This window comes from Musca autumnalis, unplaced genomic scaffold (genome assembly GCF_047663935.1).
Source record: "Musca autumnalis isolate F117 unplaced genomic scaffold, ASM4766393v1 scaffold_1, whole genome shotgun sequence".
In the NCBI taxonomy this organism is placed as follows: Eukaryota; Metazoa; Arthropoda; class Insecta; order Diptera; family Muscidae; genus Musca; species Musca autumnalis.
In genome coordinates this window covers 327,311,013-327,334,267 of record NW_027411644.1, presented here as the reverse complement: position 1 = coordinate 327,334,267, position 23,255 = coordinate 327,311,013, and the positions used below count along the sequence as shown (strand labels likewise).

The following is a 23,255-nucleotide window of genomic DNA, read 5'->3' as shown; positions in this document are numbered from 1 at the left end:
AAACACATGCGAATTCCTTAAGTGTTGCTGTAAAACAACAATATCAAATTCTCTTACCAATAACTTCTCTCAATTGAGCTATGGTCTCTTGATCCAATTCTGACATTTTACGTGCATCATCCAACTGGCCATTGAGCCGCTTGACCTCCTCATCTAAATCTTGGCATTTTGTCTGCTCCAAAAACCAATTGCATTTGTAGCGATTGCTGCAAATCATAAGGCGTTGTACATTATCCGCATTGTCCTGGGTATCCTTTTGACGTAAAGCCTTGGTGGCCTTAAATGGAAAAAAGAAATTTTTAAAGTTTCGTTTTGCTTAATAAATTCACAAAAAATATTCCTAAATACCTCTGGGATTTTACTTAGTAAATCCTTGTAGAATTGATCATCAAATTCATCGGGCACCAATGGTTCTTCTGAACCGGAGCCTTTTTCACTAGCCATATTTTTCACAACAAATTTTTATCCCTTTTATTAAAATTTTAACTTATAAATATGCCACCATCGAAGTAATGCTCCACAAGTCTCAAGGAAATGTTTTACTTTCTTCGGTTGGTTGTTATCAAACAAAGTTGTTGTCACCTCACACATAATTTACCAAAGCAACCAACGAACCAACAGACCAGCCTGCCAACCGACCCAACCAACCAAACAATTCAAACACAAAGACTGCAAAAGAGTCATTAAGGAAATATTAGTATTTGTATTTTAAGTGAAAAGAGTACTATAGATAGTGAGAACATTTTGTGGAAATTACGAGAGAAATTGAGAAAAATATGAGAAGTGAATGATTTATGGACTTGACTGTTGCTGTACATAGGTGGCAACATAATCCCCAGTATGGTGATTTGTACAGCAACAGTCAAGTCCATATATCAACACCTAAAGTGTTGCACTATTTGTACCGGAATATGTAAATATTTTAGGGACAGACAATTCACCCGAGGGTGATTACTAGACATCGGATTTTGCATATTTGTATATTTTTTAATAATAAAGATACGAAGGTTCTGATTGGACCAACATTCGTTTCAAAGAAATCTAAATTCAATGGCAGGATCATATTTTGTATTTATTTTGCATATTTTGCATATGCACAAAATATGCAAAATATGCAAAATATGCAGAATATGCAAAATATGCAAACAGCTTTTGACCAAAAATCGTCATAAAACTCGTAAAATTGGCAATTAAAGTTGGAAAAAATCATCAAAACAACTTCAAAGTGTCCTAAATTAGGATTGTTGGCCGTTTAACGTTGCTTTTTTAGCAGATTATTTTGCTATTGAGACCCCTTACCACAGTGTGGATATAAAAATATTGTTATATGTATATTGTAATACCATTTTTTTATTATTAACCTATTAAAAAAATATAAAATTTGTTAAATTGTCAAATATTTTATGTAAAATTCAATATTTTCTTTGTCTTAATTTGTTGCATTAGTCTGGTTCTAACTCAAAGGGAAAATATCGATGTCGGATTTTTTATGCGGCACTCCCCTAAAGTTGTTAGTTTGGTTAGATTTTAAGATTGTTAATGTTTGAGCACCATTGGAATATATTAACACATGCCACATGCCTCGTAATTATCAAAATCTTGATTTTTTGGCTATTTGACGACTTCAGCGACTCATATCTATGAAACGGTTAAAGCTATTTGCCCGTGTTATGCATTAAATTAAATGCAATACTTTTCTTGATATTTCTTGTCGAACAACAAAATACCTACGTAGTACTGAATTCAAGATAGTAAAGTCAATGTCCCGAACACGCCTTAGGGTGAAAATGGAGTCTATTGTGAAAAATAACCCTTTTTACAGTATTTTATTTAACTTGTCTGTTTAGTTCAAATCTAGTAACTTATTTTCCACACAGTTGTAGTTGACCAATCGAACTAAAACTTTGCACACTTCTCAGACTTGGATGACAATACATGAATATGAAACCAAAACCAATATGGATCCATTTGTTCTTAGAGCCCCCCATATAGCGGTACCAACCTATTTAAAGTATTTTAAGGATTCTGCTTTAATTTTTAGGCCGAATTGGCTATAGCTTGGCAATTGGGGTTCCCAATGGTACAGAGACTTCCTCACCAAAAATGTTGGACTCAGGCCAAAGTTTTGCTATAGCCCCTATGTAACGGTACAACACGATTTCAAGTATTTTAAAGTTTTTATCTACATTGCGGCCTAAATTGTCCATAAATTTGTTATGAGGTTCTCAGTGGTCAAAAAAATTAAATGCTGAAAAGTTGAAAATAAAAAATTGTTAACAAAATAAGTTACAGTGTTTTATTTAAAACTAGAATCTATCATTAAAAATAATTTTTTAGTTTTAAGTGCTTTTATAAATAAAACATTGTAACTTATTTTTTTATTTCTTCCCATATTATCAATTTTTTGGAATGAAAACAAATGCCTTTTACATTTTGTTCATATTTAAATTTATTTAAGGGACTGGCATAATGTGATTTTGGAGCCATCTGGGTAAAGATAACTACTTGGTGATGAATTCGACTCTTTGCTCTGCTATGTCGTTCACAAGTTGTTTACCATCCTTCCTGGTAATTGATGTTCTGTGGTCAAGTTGCAGGGTCTTTTTCAAGAAATTCGGAGTTAATGCATAATCTCTTGAACAACAAGTAAGTACGAGTATACCCTGTAAATACGTCTGGAAGACTTTTTCTGGGAATTTCGGCAGTTGTTCTTTTGTTAGTTTGGTTTTTTCCATTTTCTTCTGCTTGATTTGTTAAGATATTTGTCGCATTTGGCTCTTTACGGTGGTTTGAACTATCAGATCAAACAATGCCAGACCAACAAGTTCAGGACTAAGATACCACAGATGATTTATCATTTTGTTATTTCTTTTATCTGATACTTGTTTCGTATATCAATAAATCTTCAATGCGGTTTAGGTCTTACTTTGGACCTAAAAAATATTTCTGAATTTCGTTTTCACTATTTTTTGTATTAAACTAAATATATTGCCTCTAATCCTTTTCAAACTATTGATTATGTTTACCCAATACATCCTATATTATATCTATATAAACATTATCTTGTTAATTATACGTTTTGTAAAATCAATAACCCACACTCTCATTTATAACACTCAGTAGTTGTCGTTTAATACAAAATAAATAAACAAAATAAAAAACCTTCTGGGCGCATTAAACCAGGCTCGAAAGATGAAAACACAAAGTGCTTCTACGACCTCTTGTTCTTGGGAAGTCAGCTGGGAAGTAGTTTTAAAACATTCTCTTCTACATCGAACTTGGATTTGTCAATCGCAAACTATTTTTTTTATAGAAATCGCGTTAATTTATTTGGTTGATGTTCGGATGTGCTGCCAAACTTGCAGTCAAAAATCCCTCTCAACAATACTTCTAATAAGTCTAACGCAGGTACAGAAGCTCTCGACCTAACATCTGCTCAAGCTGGTAAGACCCCATTATTCTAGGCATTCGTACACTGCTAAGTCTTGTTTCTCCCCTGAGCTACTGTCAGTTTCAGGAACGCCCAGGAGTTGTTCTTTGCCCCCATACCAGATGATACCAGAACAGCAACACGTTCTTTCTGCACTGTTTTGGGAATACCTGGTAATAGTTTTCCATACCAGATCACGCAAATAGCATTGTTTTTGTGTATCTTAACCCTTCCTTGATGCTGTTGCGAGTATTTTTCACTGTTTATTCTCTGAAATAAACGGATAAAGCTTTTAAAGATCTTATATATGTTGGGGTCCTCTCCGAGAGCTTCTACTGTAGATAAAATGATACGACTAACGTTCCTATAGGACACTTTGCAGGGGTCCAGCAGCAGTGACAATTTCATGGTTAAGAGTTTTTGTTGAAGCCGCGCTTGATTATTTTCGGCACAGGTGGTCCTTCAGATTCAACGAAGCGTTTAGCATCAAAAAAAGACCTAGACCTCATTGAAAATCTATTGAAATACGAAAACATAGACAGAAAAAGAAATAACAAAATAATAAATCACTTGTGGCATCTTAGTCCTGAACTTGTTGGCTTGGCATTGGCTGATCCGACAGTGCGAAATACCGTAAAGAGTCAAATGGCGACAAAAATCTTGACAACGTGAAGATGGAAACTTCTCCGGAAATATTCGACCCAAACTTACAAGAGAACAACTGTTCGAAATTCATAAAAAAAGTCACATTAACTCCGAGTCGAGCTCACCACAGATTACAACCAAGTAGTTCGCTGTACCAAGTAGTCGGCTGTACCCAGATAGTCTCCATTTTCGCCCTAAGGCGTACGTAGTCACGTTAATCGGGACACTGGCTTTCTATGTCGAATTCAGTAATACTTACGAATTTTGTTTTTGAACATTAAATGAACAGAATGGCCTTTAAGTTAATGCATAATACAGGCAAATAGCTTTAACTGTTCCACAGATATGGGCTCCCGAGAGAGACGAGATGTTCATAACTTCGAGGCCCCAGTAGCACGTGTTAACTTATTCCAATGGTACTCAATTGCCAATCTTATTCTTTAATCTATCTAAAATCTAATCTAAGTAAACAGTTCAGACGGCAACCCCCGCCTAAAAAATCCGACATCGATTTCTTCCCTTTGAGTTGAAACCAGCCTAAAGCTACAAATTAAGACAAAGAAAATATTGAATTTACATAAAATTACATAAAATGATTGATGTTTTATCAAATTTTTTATTTTTGCATAGTTTAACCATAAAAATAGTATTAAAATATCATATACCCTACATCACACTGTCGTAAGAGGTATCAATAACATAATAATCTGCTAAAAATCGACGTTAAATGGCCAACAGTCTTAATTTAGGACACTTAAAAGTTTTTTTTTTGATGATTTTTCCAACTTTAATTGTAAATTTTACGACTTTTATGGCGATTTTCGCCCAAAAACTGTTTGCATATTTTGCATATTTTCTGCATATTCTGCATATTTTTTGCATATTTTGCATATTTTTTTGCATATTTTTGCATATTTTTTGCATATTTTTTGGCATATTTTTTGCATATTTTTGATATGACCCCAAATACCGAAAAATTTATCCTTAAAACGCCTAGATCCAAAATTTGAGTCCAATCGGATAAGAAATAAAAAAAACATGCAAAAATCCGATGTCTAGTGATTACCAACTACGAATAGATTTCAAACAGTCGAATTTTGTATTTTTGTACCCTAAGTCTTCAGACTAACGCTCACCAAATATGTTTTGACGAAATCCATTTCAGACAATTTGGAGTCGATTTAAACGTTTCCGTCAGTCTGTCTGGCTGGAGCGCACGATAATTCTCGAACGCATCAACCACTTGGGTCCATAATTTGGCCTTCATAATATTTTCATGTTTGAAGGTGGGTTATAACGGTCCACTCCTTCGAGTACCTCTCTAGCAAAAGTTAAATACTTTACGATTAAAAAAATATTCGAGTTTGTTCATACTTTGCACATCGTAGTGTTTTATCAGACATATGTAGATGGGATTCCAATTTGGACTCTATCGGTTCACTTCTTCGAATACCTTCCACACAAAGTTTCAGAAAAGTTCAGTTTAATACCTGCTCTCCAATCGCTTTGAGTTTTTGTGCAGCCACTTGTATTCGCTGCCCCCATTAGGACGGTAAATGTTTTTTCGGAAACAAGTCCATACTTCCTGCGAAAATGACGTGAAAGCTGTAAAACGTTAAATTACAGGTACTCGGTCAAACAATGTAGCTAAAATCCTCAAAATACTGAAAATCGGTAGGTACCGTTATTTGGGGGCTATGCCAAAACATGGACCTATATTGACAAGTTTTGGTGATGTAGCTTTGTAAACACTGGGAACCTCAAATGTCAAATTACAGATGGTTCGGTCAATAAATGTAGCTAAAATCCTGAAAAAGGCTAAAATCGTAAGGTATGGGGGCTATACCAAAACATGGACCTATGTTGACAAATTTTTGTGGAGATGTTTTGTGACCACTGGGACCTCAAATGTTAAATGACAAATAATGTAGCTAAAATCCTCCAAATAGGGGAGAGGTGTTGTAATTCGGTCAAAAAGTAGCTAAAATTAAAATACCTAAAATCGGGAGGTACCGTTATATTCCCAAACACGAACCTATATTGACAAATATCAGCGGAGAGCTTCCTGATACTTTCTTAATTGTTTGTGTTTGTTAGCCAAACGTCATTTGAAGTAGTTGTGCAGGGTATGACATGGTCGACCTCGTCCTGATTATAGCGTTTTCGACCTCAAGGAGCCTCAAATGGCTAATTACGGCTAGTGCGGTTAAAAATTGTGTCTAAAATCCTCAAAATAACTAAAATCGGGAGGTATCGTTGACGATTTTTGGTCGAGATGTTTTGTGACTACTGGGAACCTCAAATGCAGGTTGTTCTGTCCAAAAATGTAGCTAAATTCCTCAAAATACCGAAAATCGAGAGGTACCGTTATATGGGGGCTATACCAAAAAATGGATCTACGTTGACAATTTTTGTTGGAGATTTTTTGTGACAACTGGGAACCTCAAATGCAGGTAGTTCTGTCCAAAAAATGTAACTAACATCCTCAAAATACAGAAAATCGAGAGGTGCCGTTTTATGGGGGACTATACCTAAAAATGGACCTATGTCGACAACTTTCAGTGGAGATTTTTGTGGCCACTGGGAAATTGCAAGTAGTTCGGTCCAAAAATGTAGCTAAAATCCGCAAAATACCGAAAATCGTAGGCCCGATATAACCCATCTTCGATCGCAGGTTATGGAAAAATATACTCGGGTGCAAAAATATAGCGTTCTAGCTCAATTATTGCGGACGCTATAGTGATTACAACAGATGGACGTGGTTATATAAACTCAGAAATTCATCCTGATGAAGAATATATAAACTTTATAGGGTCGCAAATGATTATTTCAATGCGTTACAAACGGAAAAACAAATTTACTATAAAGGAGTATAAACAAGTAAAAAAGTATCAGTCAGCTTTGCCGACAGAGATATTCCCTCAGACTATGTGAATTGAAACTTTGGACAAAATATTACGAAGGTCAAATTTTGGACCAAATCGGTTGATCCGTTCGAGAGTTATCTTGAGCTCCAACCACTACACACGGTGTCGTAGAGTTTTTTTGCATCTTTCATCCTATTTTCTCAGGAAGTATGGACCTGCCTCTAGTAAGACATGTACCGTCGTAAGCGGGGCAGTGATTTCAAGTTGCTACAACAAAAATCAAAGAGATTCGAGAACAGGTCCTAAACTGAACTTTTCCGAAATTTTCTGTGGGAGGTACCCGATGGAGGGGAGTGATTGAATCCATATTAAAACCTCATATAAGTCTGGTAGAAATTTGTCGATGTGTAAAGTATGGACCAAACCAAGAGTTATAGTGAGCACAAATTTTCCGAACATTTCTGAACTTTTGTGGGGGAGGTACCGGAAGGAATTATCTCTGCCCCAAAATTTCGGTTCACAGTGTAATCGACGACTACCAAAATGGCTGAAATTTGGTACGTAGTCTTCTTTAGGGGTATAAAACATTCCCCAGAATTTTGTGGGTACCGGTCCACGCCTTCATATAGCCCCCATATAACGGTACCTCCCGATTTTCGGTATTTTGAAGGTTTTGGTTTCATTATCACACCAAAATGGCTGAAATTTGGTACTTAGTCTGCGTTGGTGGTATAAAACTTTCCCCCAGAACTTTGTTTTTAAAACTTGCAGGATGGTTGGTATTGAAAATGGGATATATCGGTCCACGTTTTGATATAGCCCCCCAGAACGGTACCTCCCGACTTCGTTGGGGGTACACAAACTCCCCCCAGAACTTTGTCGGTATAGGTCCACGCCTTCATACAGCCCCCATGGAAAGGTACCTCCCGATTTTGCCGTTCGTACTTGTTTTTCTTCTGAAAATGCACTTCTCCTCTACTTCCGATATTTTTCCTTGGTGGGTTGTTGGCTCTGGTATCAACCTCATTTGGAAGGGATGGAGTGTTCTATTCTTTGTCATAGCGCTTCACTTCACCTTGAATCATTTTAATTTTCCTTTGATTTTTGCTGTGAAGTATGGTATGTAACCCGTCACCATTGCCGAACGTAGAGTTTGTCGAATAACAAAATACATAACATCTAATGTGGTGGATACGTTCCAGTGCATTTTCAATGTAATGTTCGGTTTTTGGTTGGAGCCAAATGCAATGCACATTTCTCTGTTTTACATTCTCTCACTTTTTGTTCGCTCCAACCAACTTCGTCGAATGGTGGTAATGTACTCTGACAATTTGTTGGTAATAGCTACCCGTGTTGTTGCTATTGTTGTTGTTATTATGTATTATGCAGAGTCCGTGTTGTTATTGCATTTTCCCCAAAATACAAACAAATTTATTTCTCCTTCTTTCTTTTGTGCCGGTTTTCTTTCTCGGTGGATTTGGATGTTGGATATAGTGTGTGACACGACTCTTGCATGCTCGAATTGTTGTTATTCAAGTATGTGGGGGGAAGTGGGAGGTAGGTAGAGTTTGCAAGTGTTATCTACGAGCGCGCACACTCAGAGTCGGAACAACTGTTGCGTCTGTTGCTGTTGTTGTTGCATTTCGAGTAACAGTTTCCATTTCACTTGGCCATTTCATTCGTCGAATGTTTGGCTTAAGACCATTTTTATGACGATCAACACTTTCAGTTTCATTTTCTATTTCATGGTTTGTCGTTTGTTGTTCAATTTGAGTGTTCGGTTGTTCCTTCGTTCATTGTTCAGGCGGGTTAAGTGTCTCGATTTGTTGTAATAATTTCTTTTTCGTTTCTTTAATTTACATTAAAATTGTAAATTGTGATATACCCTAAGATTTTTACCACAAAAAATCAACAAATTTTGGCTATTTAAACCACAACAACAAAGTGAAGTGTTATTTTCATTTGACCGGTTTATGTCCATGGCACGACAATAAGTTGTCGATAATTCGCTAGAAAGATTGAGTGATCTACTACTGGGTTTTGCCTGTGTTTGTTCAATTACTCAGCACAATTTGAGAAAATATCTCAAAATTTGTGAAAAGAAAACAACAGAAATAATATTTAAAAATTGTGTTCCACATCCGATTTCAATGAAAACAACTGCCGAGGAAATTATGGCTCCCTTGAAAATTGCCATAGCCTCAGCTATCCATCTACCATCTTCGGCCACACTGTCCTTGTCTGGCTCAACAACGTCGTCATCATCAACATTGGCTCGACCCCAACAAACAGTTTTGGATATTGAGAAAATTAAACGCCATTTTAGCTGGTCTGCTTGTGAGACAATGTAAGTTGATTGAACTTTTTTCTTTTGCTACTCCATACTATTATTACGACTAATAAGCTCCCATGTGCACATTCACATCAACAAGTATATCCATAGTGGGTTATAACAGTGGTGTGCAAAATATTATACAAATTAATTAATTTATGGATTTTTTTCAATAAAACATACAAATTTAAAGATTTATCTTAAATATATATAAAATATATATTGTTGTATCAACCATATATTGTGTGTCATAGTGTATGACACAAAAAATATGGTTGCTCTAACAGTATACATTTCAAAAATATTCCTTCTCTATGTGTATATAGTAGGAACAGAAAGAAACTTAACTCGTTTCCTCCTCCATCTCAAGTAGTCACTGACCATTAAAGGTAGTGTGCTAAAATGTGCCAACACAGATATACCCTCAGTCTGGGTAGATTGAAAGTTTCGTCTGTGGGCAGATTGAATACCGACTACACAACTAAAATCCTTTCCCTAAACATTATGTACTTAGAGGATTTGAAGTTTTGATTTTTTAGAATTTTGTGGACGTATGAACTTGCCGACAAATATATGTATTTTTTGGATTTAAGCTCAAACGTATTGAAGAGAAGGCACTGAAGGAACATATCAATTTGAAACAGGATATTATTTTGGGACTCATGCCTTTCGATAGATGTTTCGCCCACCTGTCATTTCAGTCAATCACCGTTTAATTTGTGCGAGGGAGGAAGGTACCCTATGCCCCATTTTTGAACTAAAACTAATTTTGGACAAAGTATTACTAGATTCAAAGTTCGGACCATTATACCGAAAACTTTGAACTTTTCTACCAACTTTGATCTTTATCTGATATTCGGAAAAATATTATGATATACAAAACTAGGACCAACGCATTGTCAGGTTCGACCGTAGGGGTTTTACAGCTTTCGAAACAGTTTCACAGGAAGAATGGACCTTCCTCTGATAAAATGTTACCATAGTAATATGGGGGAGGTACCCGAAGGAGTGGATCAATATGGTACATCTTCGAACTTCGTCTAAGTTTGGTCAAACAAGTAAGAAAGTATCAGTCAGATGTGCCGACAGAGATATATTTTTCTGAGTTCTCAGGAAGTATGGACTTGCCTACGAAACAAATTGTACCGTCGTGACTAGGACCGCATACACAAGATGTTGCCGTAAATTTTAAAACGATCCAAACGTGTCCTTAGGCTACACTCTTTCCAAACTTTATGTGAGAGTCTGTATGAAATAATACGATGTACAACGTTTGGAACAAATCGGTTTCTCCCCTTGAGGGTTATATTTCATACTACCCAGTTTAGCTAGTGCTGGCAGGCTTTATTGGAGGTTTTGGGTCATTATCCCGTGTGGGGTTTGCTAGATCCTCAATCGGGCCCTCCCATTGGCGAATGGCGGAACGTTCCTCATAGTTCTCTATGGCGGACATCGGGGAAATAAAGTACCCGAGGGTGACCAAAACCTAGCCTAAGGGACGGCAGCTGGTCTCTTAGTACAAATGGCAAGCAGAGGCTTAGAAAGTTGGAATGGTTGCGTTTGAAAAACAGTTGGCGTTGTGGGATCCACATCTACGGCTTCTGTACAGCGGAAAGCGGATGTCTGCTTGGAGCAAGCGATATACAAACGTGCTCGCTAGAACAGGCGGGACGGCACCTGCAAGTTGGCAACATCGTCATAGGGTACAGAGGGCCAATCACTCTCTTACCCGAAACTTCATCGATTACTGAAACTTCAAATAATACAGAAAACAACACCAAAATAACGATGACGACCTTAAGCACACGGAAATGGATAAGAATCGGGAACCATCAAGGCTAGCGCAATTAGAAGCTCAAATTGCTAAGTTCAAACTGGATATCATATCAGATTCGCAAGATTACGAAGGAATATCAAAAAAAGTGTCTCCATCATACAATGTTACGCTCCGACAGAGGATGCTGACTCCTCAATAAAAGACGAGTTCTACAACCAACTGATCGCAACACTGCGAAACATCCCTAACCGCGACATCATTTTGCTCATCGGAGACTTTAATGCAGAAATCGGAACCGAAAATAAGGGTATTACGCACGTAATAGGAAAACACGTCTAATAGATCTCTGCCAAACCTTCGACGTCATAATAGGTGGGTCTATATTTCCCCACAAAAACATACACAAATACACGTGGACATCCCCAAATAATCAAACCCGTAATCAAATCGATCATTTATGCATTAGTCGTAAATGGGGAGGCTCGTTACAGGACGTGCGCACAAAGCGAGGAGCAGATATGGACACAGACCACGAACTTTTAGTTGGCACTATTAAAATAAAGCTTCGTCGAAATTATAAAGGAAAATCGGAATCGAAAAAGGTACTCAACAACAATATTCAGAAGAGAGAGACGGTCAGTGAACTCTTGGAAACATGTCTACCCACCAACAACAAACCATGGGAGGAAACAATGAACGTGCTCAAAACAATTGCGGAAAAGGAAATAGGATACAGACAAAAAGAAGCAGGAAAGATCTGGATATCTGACAACACCTAGAAATTAGTACAGGAAAGGAATAACTTAAAGGAAAAACTACTCGGAGACGCCAATACCAACCAGGAATACAAAACAAAAGCAAAGGCAGTAAAAAAACAGCCAGAACCGATAAAAGAAAATATCTTGAAAACATAGCCATAGAAGCTGAGGCTACAGCAGGAGCGAACGATGCCAGGAAAGTTCACCAGGTAATAGGCCGACTATGCAACAACAACTTACGAGCTAGTCGAGGTCTAAAAGATCTCAACGGCGAAATAATCACCAATCCGAAGGATCAAATCCATCTATGGAAACAACACTTCGAACGTATAAGCAATATTGAGCAAGACAACAATCATAATTCCTATATTCATTTGAATACGAATACCCCCATTAACGAGTCGATAACTGTACATATACCTACCGTAGAAGAGATAAGAGACGCCATATTAAAACTGAAGCGCAATAAATCACCAGGAGAAGACGGCATACCGCCCGAACTATTCCAAACAAATCCCACCGCATCAGCAAAAATCTTAGAACCGTATATGAACGAAGTATGGATAAACGAAGTATGGATGAACGAAGTATGGCTCCTTTTGACCATGTAGTTGGCCATCATAAAAATGCCAAAGAAAAATGATTAAACTATATGCGACAACTGGAGAGGCACCACTAAATTAAACACTATTTACAAAATAATGTCCATTCTTCTAAATGATAGATTGCTAAGCAATACATACGAACAAGCAGGGTTTCGACCAAACCGAAGCTGCTTAGATCAAACTAACACACTAACAAATAATAATAGAGCAATCTATAGAATGGAAAACGCCAGTATATCTCATATTTATTGATTTCAAAAAAGCTTTCGGCTCATTAAACCGTGAAGCTATATGGGCAACCCTAGCAGCCTTTCGCTGCTCGCCGGGTGCCACAAAAAATAATCAATATAATCAAGGTAATGTACGAGAGCACCACCCTCACTGTTCGTCACTGCGGCCTCACAAGTGAACACTTCTATACGAACGCGGGAGTTAAACAAGGTTGCCCCCTTTCCCCCTCCTATTTGCAGCAGTTTTGGATGAGATTATGGTAAATGTATGTTCCAAAAAAAGAGGTATTAACTGGACCTTTGACCGACACTTGGAAGATCTTGATTATGCCGACGATATATGCTTACTATCACACAACTTTAATCTAATGCAGAGCAAATTAGACAAAAAACTGCAAAAACTGTGGGTCTAGAAATAAACGCAGCAAAAACATACGCGATGCGAATAAATAATACCAACACAAACAGCTTCATGATTGACAACAATCCTATAAAATACGAAAAAAACTTCTGCTACCTCGGTAGCATCATGTCTGCACACGGTGGAGTAAGCGACGATGTTGAAAATCGAATAAAGAAAGCAAGAGCAGCATTCGGTCGCATGAGAAGAACGTGGAAATCAGCACACATTTCAAAGAACACGAAACTTCGGCTTTTTAACAGTTGTGTAAAATCAACATTACTGTATGGCAGCGAGACTGGGCTAATGACCAAAAGCGTGGCACTCTAATTACAAACATTTGTAAACAAATGTTTGCGCATTATATTAAAAGTGTTTTGGCCAAACACCATATCAAACGACGAACTCTTAAGACAGACAAAGAAAGATCCAATACTGCAACAAATTACAAGACGAAAGTGGTAATGGATTGGCCATACATTGCAGAAACCAATTAATACCATCACCAGAACAGCCTTGGAGTGGAACTCACAGGGAAACCGTCGACCCGGACGTCCAAAAAATACTTGGAGAAGAACCATAAAGACTGAATTAAACAAGATAAATCTTTCGATGAAATAAAATTAATATGTCAAGATAGATTAGGATGGGAATGTATTATAGAAGCCCTATGTTCCCAAGTGGAATAATAAAGGAAAACAATCTCAGGAAAAAATGCTTCGTCGGGCCAGGAAAAATTTTCAAAACTAATCGAGACGACCCGGACGTCCAAAAAATACTTGGAGAGAACCATAAAGACTGAATTAAACAAGATAAATCTTTCGATGAAATAAAATTAATATGTCAAGATAGATTAGGATGCGAATGTATTATAGAAGCCCTATGTTCCCAAGTGGAATAATAAAGGAAAAAAACCCCAGGAAAAAATGCTTCGTCGGGCCAGGAAAAATTTCCAAAACTAATCGAGACGAGCTGTTAAACTGGACTTCTTCCAAATTTTGTGTGGGCGGTACACGAATAAATAATCCGGTTTAGTCTATATACAAACCTAATTAATGCCTGGGAGTAATATTACCATATATGTACAATGTTATGACCAATTCGAAAGAAATAGGAAATTGGTATTTTATAAAATCAACTTAATAATAATTCCACATTGTCACTGTAATATTTAGTGTATACATTATGCCTCACCATTTGTAAATCTCAACCGGTTTAAAACGTCATTAAAAACATTGTGAAAACTACGTCACATTGCAAGCATCCGCCAATGTGTAATAATACTTATTTCTAATGAAACGTTTGAAGTCACAGATGAACGGATGGAATATTTTCTATAAACATTAAAATTGTTGTCTGGTGGGTTTATTTGTAATTGTATCCATCGCATGTATTTCTTGTGAATACGGATTTGGCTTAGTTTATTGAATTATGTCAATATAATAATGTATTAAGACAAATTGATAGCCAGTTAATTGTTTTGTTAAACATATGTACATTTATATGAGCAAATACTCCAGCCAGCAAACTCAGTCTAAGTAGAAAAGCAAATTCTGCGCAAAAAAGGACATGGATGGGACACATCCTGTGAAGACTTCAAGATGATATAGGGAGATTGGCTCTAGAATGAAACCAGCAGGGCCAAAGAAGACCAGTCCGGCCTAGAACAACATGGTACAGAAGTATACAAAGCGAATTTCGAAAACTGAATATTTCGTGGAACGAAGTTAAAGCAATTGCAGAAAAGCGAAGCGGATGGAAGCAACTAGTAGACGCGAACTATTTTATTTTGGTATATAGCAAATTCTCAATGTTGATGAATTAAATACAGGAAAACAACATTCGAGTGATTACTTTTTTCTCATAATGAGGTTTTGCATATCAATAACTTAAATAACGTTTACTCCATTTAAATAGTGGAAAAGTTCCCGCACAGACCACTTTCAAGTATTATTTTTTATTTTTTTAAATAGTTTTGTATGTGAGATTTGTAATCGGCTCACCTTATATGTTAGATTTTATCTAATTTTTATCGATCTTGGTTGACCACGTCCACTTCTTCAATTTTCAATTTTTATCTTTTCTACAAAAACTACTGAACCGATTTTTCTGAAATTGTCAGGAATGGCCCCATTTATAAGTGGGCTACAAATTTTGTAGAATTTCGGAGGGGCGGGTACTTCCCCTATCATATATTTTTTTAAAAATGCTATATTTGCAATAATTACGAATGTATCGGTTTGGAAATTAATTTGCGAGACAATTATGGTTGTGTATCCGTCCCTTTTTAAGACACAAAGACTTGACCACGCCCACATTTTAATATATGTTACATCTAAAAATCTACTGAACCGTTTTTTTGAAATTTTCAGAAAATGTACAGGAATAGCATCCGGTGAAAATAGGATGTATATTTTCTTGAATTTCGAAGGGGGCGGGGTACTTCCCTTTGCCCCCGAAAACAGTCTACATATTTTATTGAATTCCAGAGGGGCGGGGTACCTCCCCTATGTAATATTTTTATAAAACGTTATGTTTGCAAAAATTACGCATGTATCGGTTTAAAAAATTAAGGATTAATCTACAATCTAGGTATTTCTTTGGGGCCTAAAGACCCGACCACGCCTGTTTTTATACTCTGCACCACTATGTGGGGAGGGCATTATAAGTTGGTTTTGACCAAAAAGTTTGTGTAACGCATCGAAATAATGGTCGTAGACCCATACATTTATATACCAAAATGAATGTCTCGACGAGCTGAGTCGATCTGGCTAGCTGAGTCGAAGCCTATTAATTTTGGTGATGGTCGGATAATATTCACGGGTCGGAATGGGCAAAAAACTTATTTGGAGAAAAAGTCAACATTTTATTTCATAGCTAATGAAAGTAGAAAATATCACCTTTGCAACGATGTAAAGTAGGTTGTCGTAGGTGGTCAAACAACGAAGATATCGCAATAGCCGCTAACAGAACCCAAACTTTTAATTTTTGCGATTTGAATAATAATGTCGAATATCACAGTTTTGGGTAGGGACCTTCCAAAAACAAAGCCTGACTATGAAAGTAGAAAATCCCATCTTTACAATGATGTAAAGTAGGTTGGCGTAGGTGGCCAAATATTCCATTTTTTAAATTGTTTTTGTAATCACGCTACACGTCGCAGTTTTGATTGGATCGTCACGAAATTTTGGGAGGAAAAAACCTATTGATTTTGGTAATGGTCGGATATTATTCAGGGGTCGGAATGTGAAAAAAAATTATTTGGAAAAAAAGGCCAACGTTTGTTTTCAAAGCGAATATCTCTCTTCTCTAAGAGTTGTATCGAAAGCAAAACCTGGGAAGGAATTTGGAAAATATCACCTTTACAACGATGTGAAGTAGGTTGTCATAGGTGGTCAAAAACAGAGATATCGCAATAGTCGGTAATGCATCCTTTTTCCATTTTTTGTGGAATCACACTACAGGTCGGAATTTTGATCGGATACTCACGCAATTTTCGGGGTTGGTGGGGGTCTCACAGAGAACATCCCTCTTTTCCATTTTTTAATTTGAGTTGTACTGACGATGTATTTAAATTCGTTTCAACAAAATTGTTTTTTTATGAAGATATTCCGAGCAAAGGCGCTAAGCTACCCCAATTTTAATATTTTGTGTTTTACGAGTCCACAGGGGTAGTCTCCTTGATATATTTTCTTTTATCCAAAAATAACGAAATTATGGGTAAAACTCGTAAAAACGATTTTGAGCTATATCTCAGGAACAAGAGCTGATGGAGAAAAATCGCGACCGGATTTGAAAATTACTCGCCGATTTCAGGTAGAAAAAAAAATCGGTTGAAACAAAAGTCGTTTTGATCAGTGTAATCATTTCAAAGTGGATTGTTCGGATTTTTTTGTTTAATCACCAAGAGTTTATCTAATCTTAAATAAAAAAAATCATCCCAATATGATACAGGGATACGAGGTTGTAAAGTCACCGCCCTCCATAGGTTCAGAGAACAACGTTTGATTTAATTTTTAGCTCAATGTTTTATATATCGTCACCATAAATGCCCGAAGAGGTAACCCACAAATCCAAAACTTTACAGGAGAAGCAAGAAACCTTATCAAATGAATATCAATAGAATATCAATCTTATAAGGGCGAATACTTGGGGTATCCAAACCGCTGAAGCGCTTGATTTTGGGATCCTCCATTACAACAAAATCTACAATGTTGTCCCATTTTCCGAAATGCCATTTCTTGAATAGGATCGTTATTTTTGAACGTAGAAGCTTGAAATTTCAGCTTTTTTTTTATCGGATTTCATCAAAAAACGAATTTCGATTTTCATGTTGGTTACGTCTTCGGGCAATATCGTGATATTTGCAAAATGAACTCCCAACTTTAGAAAGATACCCATGACTTTACAAAGTTTAAGATTGGCGGTACTAAACAACTAACACCTATAGATAAATAAGAAATGTTGAGTATAAATCTGAGGGTGGGGATAAAGAAGAATGTTGCCCAAACTATCGTTCATCCTAACAGCCACGTAAAAGCAATAGACTTAACTATCCGCCAAACTCTGACCCCTTGAACATGATTTGCCGTCAGCAAGATGCTGCTGACGTGTAGGGTGGAAATCAAGAAGGTGAACTTAATACTCATATAGTAAATTATATTTATGTTTAAGTAAAACACAAATCTGTTTCTTTTAGTATTACATTAAAGAATACAAATAAATAATATTTTTTCAAAGAAATAGATTTCTTTATTTTAAAATTAAACCGGACTGCAACAATTGTGCGTATCCTGAAAAATAAGTATAAAGGGTCTTAGTGACGAAACTTATTAACTTAAAATGTTTTGTGTATACAGAAACAACAAAATTCAAAAAAATCAGATAAATCGGTCACTAGGATAGGCTATAGGTCGGAAAGGGTTATGGTGACGATATTCATATTGGAGTCTTAATAGAGTGCTGATGACAGTACGTCACAATTCTTTAGATAATTATACATACAAACGTACATATAATTCATTGACTGTTTATTAGGTTTAATTATTTTTTCCACGGAGGTTTGCCAAAGTTCAATGGATGAAATCGTTGTGCAAAGATTAGCGTCTTGCACATTGCAAGCTATTTCCTGCCATGGCTAAAGACCTCTAAGCAAAATTAAGATCACATTCTCTGAGTTTTTTTGGTTATGCGCGTCACACCGTTCAGACATAAAACATAATTGGGTTGCACACATGTTTGTGGGAAGTAACATGTTTATTTCTAATGCCGTTATGAAATTCTATTTCAAAACTTTTTATATTAATTTGACATAATGGAAATTTGCAAATTCATCAGAGACGTGGGAGTATTTGTTTACCGATGAACAATTATTACCAATATGGCTGAAATAAATTGTTATTTGTTTTTTAATCGAATATTGATGAACCATATAGGGTCGGTTTGAAATTTTGTTATTTTGAAATATTTTAAATGATAAAAACAACTGAAATAAAATACGTACAAGTATAAACAATTGTGTTGTTGTGTATAAATCGACCAGCAATGAATATTGATCCATGGATAATACAGGGAAGTACTCACGTTATATACGAAATTTTTTCCTGTTATGTCCCCTAGTAAAGATAGTCGTTGTAACTCACTACGCATGACCATGTAGAAGTTGGTCTATAGGTGTCACAGATCGTAGTTCTTACAAGGCCGAAATTCGTATATGTTTCGAATAAGTTAAAAAAGTATCAGGTTTTGCCAACATAACAATACTCTTAGATATCCATAACATTCACCATCGAAACTTGACCCTACCCACCTAGCATTTGGAAGATTGTTTTTTCAAAAATCACATTGTGGAGTCTTTTTAGAGTCCTTTTGGTGATCAAAAACTGATTAAGTCGTTTGTATGATCAGAAAGGGACTCGAAAGTGACACCCTGTAATGATTAAAAAGAGTTCAATTTAAAATACAACAACAAATGTGTAGCAATCACAAATAAATCATTGAGGCGTTTAAAATGTGACTATTTTTCGTTATTTATTGTCACATTTTGATCATCTGAAGATTCAAAAAATGGTTAATCAAAAAAGGGTCATGCAGGTGTTTGAAAAGTGATTATAATTATGTATCTTCTGATAATATTTTGAACAGAAAGGGGATTAAACACTGATTTTCTTGTTTTTTTTTTTTCAAACATAACGTTTTGGTTGTATATAATTCTCATATACAATTTCTACAAAACTTTGATATAAATACTTACTTACTTACTTACTTAGCTGGCCCATTACAGAACATTTGTTCTATAGGCCGAACTAAGAAAAGATCTCCAATTCTCTCTATTTGTTGCTTCGCTTTCTGGAATACCGCGCCTTTTCATATCATCATCCACTTGTTTGCGCCATCTATTCCTTGGCCTGCCAATTCTGCGTGCACCGCCAAGCGGTCCGTGTTTGTACACCTTTTTAGCGGGGTCATCATCGCATATTCTTATGATATGGCCTAGCCTACGCAATCGCTGCATCTCGATACGTTTAACAATATTGATGTCGTTGTACAGCAGATACAGCTCGTGGTTCATACGACGTCGATATTCACCGTCAACGCAGATTGGTCCGTAGATCTTTCGAAGAATTTTTCTCTCAAACACACCAAGCACTGCCATGTCTGCTTGCGCAAGTACCCAGGCTTCGGAGCCATACATCAGCACGGGTAATATCAGTGTTTTGTAGAGCGTTATTTTTGTTTGACGAGATGTGGCTTTGTTTTTAAACTGCTTACTTAAACCAAAGTAGCATCTGTTGGCCAATACAATTCTTCTTTTTATTTCACAACTGATGTCGTTTGTTGTGTTTACGGAGGTGCCGAGGTTGACGAAGTCTTTTACTACCTCAATATTATAGGAACCAACTTCCACAGTCGGCTCGAGCTCAATGGACGCATTGCGCGTCGACACCATCAACTTGGTCTTCTCACCGTTTACCGCCAGACCCACTTTAGCAGATTCTCCTTCGACCTTCATAAAGGTATCAGTTACTTCTTTTACTGATCGGCCTATGATGTCTATATCATCAGCATAAGCAAGTGACATGTGACTATTGGTGTAGATTGTGCCACTTCTTTTGACGTTTGCCTCTCGTATAACCTTTTCCAGCAGGATGTTAAAGAGATCACACGAAAGGCTGTCTCCTTGTCTGAAACCTCTTTTGGTACCAAACTCTTCGGAGAGGTTCTTTCCTATTTTAACTGAGGACCTCGTGTCAGTTAAAGTCATTTTGCAAAGACGGATGAGCTTTGCGGGGATACCAAATTCAGACATGGCTTGGAATACCTTTGAACGCAGCGGGCTGTCGAAGGCTGCTTTATAATCGACAAAAAGGTGGTAGGTGTCGATCTGCATCTCTTGGGTCTTCTCCAGGATTTGCCGCAGGGTAAATATCTGGTCAATGGTGGACTTGCCAGGTCTAAAGCCGCATTGGTATGGTCCAATTATCTCGTTGACCATTGGCTTTAGTCGTTCGCATAATATCCCTGACACGATCTTGTAGGCAATAGAGAGTAGACTTATGCCCCTACAGTTAGAGCATACAGTCTTATCTCCCTTCTTGTGGACGGGGCACAGGATACTCAGGTCCCAATCGTCGGGTACTCGTTCTTCCTGCCAGATGGTGCTAACTAGCTGATGAATACACCTTGTCAGCGTGTAGCCTCCGGTTTTGAACAGCTCAGCTGGTAAGCCATCGGCTCCTGCTGCCTTATTATTCTTCAGCCGATTTATTGCTGTCTTTACCTCATCTTGGCTGGGCGGTATACATTCAATACCATCTTCTGGGATTGGGACTGTGGTATCTTCGTCGACTTCGCTACTATTGGATACCAACAGTTTGGAAAAGTGCTCTTTCCATATCCTTAGCACACTATCTGTATCAGTTACCAGATTACCTTGCTGGTCTCTACAGGAGGATGTGCCAGTTCCAAAGCCATCAGTTTGATGTTTCACTCTTTTATAGAATTTTCGAACTTCATTCTGTCTCCTGTACATCTCGATTTGTTCACACTCCCGCTTTTCCATCTCTCTCTCTTTTTCCTGCGGAAAGACGTTTCTCATCTCCCCTTTTCTCCCGATACCTCTCTCGTGCGCTACGCGTTGTTACTGGTTGTAAAGTAGCCCTATATGCCGCATTTTTCTCTTCAGTAGCAGCACGACACTCCTGGTCATACCATGAATTCCTTTGTGGAGGTCTCTGGAATCCAAGTATGGATTTTGCAGCTGTTTGCATGGAGTGGGCAATATTTTGCCATTGTGTTGTTATGTTATCGGGACAAGGAGTGCTCGCATTAAGCAATTGGGCTAGTTGAGTGGAATATGCTGTGGCTATCTGTTGTGTTTGCAGCCTATCGATGTCCAACTTCCGCGCTGTGTCTGTTCGTGCTTTATTTGCAACGTTTAGGCGGATTCGTACCTTTGCTGCAACAAGGTAGTGGTCCGAATCAATGTTTGCGCCTCGGAACGATCGTACATCCAACACGCTCGATGAATGTCTTCCATCTGTCACAATATGATCAATTTGATTACTTGTTCTTTGATCTGGAGACAGCCAGGTGCCCTTATGAATATCGAGATGATTAAATCTGGTACTGCTAACTACCATGTTTTTTGCAGCTACAAAGTCTATGAGACTCATACCATTGTTAGATGTTTCACTGTGGAGACTAAATTTCCCGACTGTTGGGCCAAAGATAAAGATATTCAACGGTCATATGTTTCTTCTAAGCGCTCGTATAATATATCTTTGGTCTGTTCGTCCTTTTCTTCAGTGGGAACATGAGCGCAAATAAAGCTGATGTTGAAGAATTTAGCTTTTATTCGAATTGCAGCAAGTCTTTCATTCACTGGGGTGAAGCTGGATACCAGATGTTTTAGTCCCCGACTAACTACGAATCCACAACCAAACTCATGCTTTACGTCATGGCAGCTATAATACAGTGCGTCACCATTAGGTGTTGTTGTGACGCCTTTCCCAATCCATCGTATTTCCTGTATGGCAGTAATGTCGGTCTTGCACTTTTCAAGTACGTATGCCAATGCGAAGACTGCATCTTCTCTATAAAGAGTGCGAACATTCCAGGTGCAGTTTCGCAGATCATGGTCCTTTGCGGGGTTCGTCAACTTTAGAGGGGTTTGTTTTCCTTTTTTTCGTTTTTTCATAGTAGGCTGTTTTCTAAGGGAGGGTTACTAACCCGACGCCCAAACACAAGTTTTTAACGTTCTCATGGGTGAACGGCACATGCGAGCTCACTACCTTTAACGGGTGTTAAAGGCAGCTCCCCAGGCGACACCACGGGTAGGTCAGTGTTCACTTGAGATGAAAGAGGGACCAAGATAAATCCTGTGCTTTGCCATGTTAAAACCGGTCAGGACCGTTCCTTGGTATCTTCCATCCCCTACGCCACCCATTTACTACTTAAATATCGGAATCAATTTTTGTAAAAAAAATCTGAGACGTTAGAGGGTTAACATATTCCACAAAAATGTTCCGCAGAGCATTCTCAGTAATATTACCAAAGACACTATGTACCTAAAATACCGGGACTACGAGAAATCTTGCTCTGAAAATTTCCAAAACAGTTCACAAAGCGAAATATTGGACCCCCTATTTAAGTTAGCTCCCGACGTAAACTATTAAAATCCCGATACACGTGTCTTTTATTTTTCGGTCCTCTTTCATAATCTGCACGGGGTTTCTTGTAATTTAAAAAAAAGTTAAATTTTGTTGTACAGTGTTATCACAAGTCAGCGTACTCGTGGTGACCCAAACGATGTCGGTGTATAACTGGTACGGGTCATGGTTCATTTGAAGCCAATATTACTGTCTCGTTTGCATATTGAACCTTCAATCTTCGTGGGATTTTTCTCTCGAACACGCCAAAATGGACACTGCTAGATTAACCTGAAATGCTCAATGATTGTATAAATTTTTGAAAATGTTTGATATATTAGCACAAATGATATGCAATTTCCTTATACGAAATGCGTTTGGGTAATGCTCATGAACATGATTGCGTATGTTTTAAGAAACCCAATAACAATGAAAGCATAACAAGTTTTGCGGAAATACGAGCATTGCATCTTTCCAGACAAACCTACAACCATTCATCTGTAAATGTTGGATATATTCCATATAAGACAATTGAATTCCGGTCGGTTGTTGGTGTTGTTT

The 23,255-nt window shown here is 37.4% G+C and overlaps 1 protein-coding gene across 2 annotated transcripts in view; it reads right to left on the bottom strand.

Annotated features, from left to right (window-relative positions):
* Positions 1-23,255, bottom strand: part of LOC141390141 (cilia- and flagella-associated protein 58) — a 44,309-nt gene that overhangs the window by 7,666 nt on the left and 13,388 nt on the right. For both annotated transcript variants that reach the window (XM_073962793.1, XM_073962792.1), the window contains exons 2-3: positions 349-669; positions 58-277 (exon numbers count right to left, since the gene is read on the bottom strand). In XM_073962793.1, coding sequence (XP_073818894.1) covers positions 58-277; positions 349-444 — 316 coding nt within the window. In that variant the 5' untranslated portion in view covers positions 445-669. The remainder of the gene's footprint in view (positions 1-57; positions 278-348; positions 670-23,255) is intronic.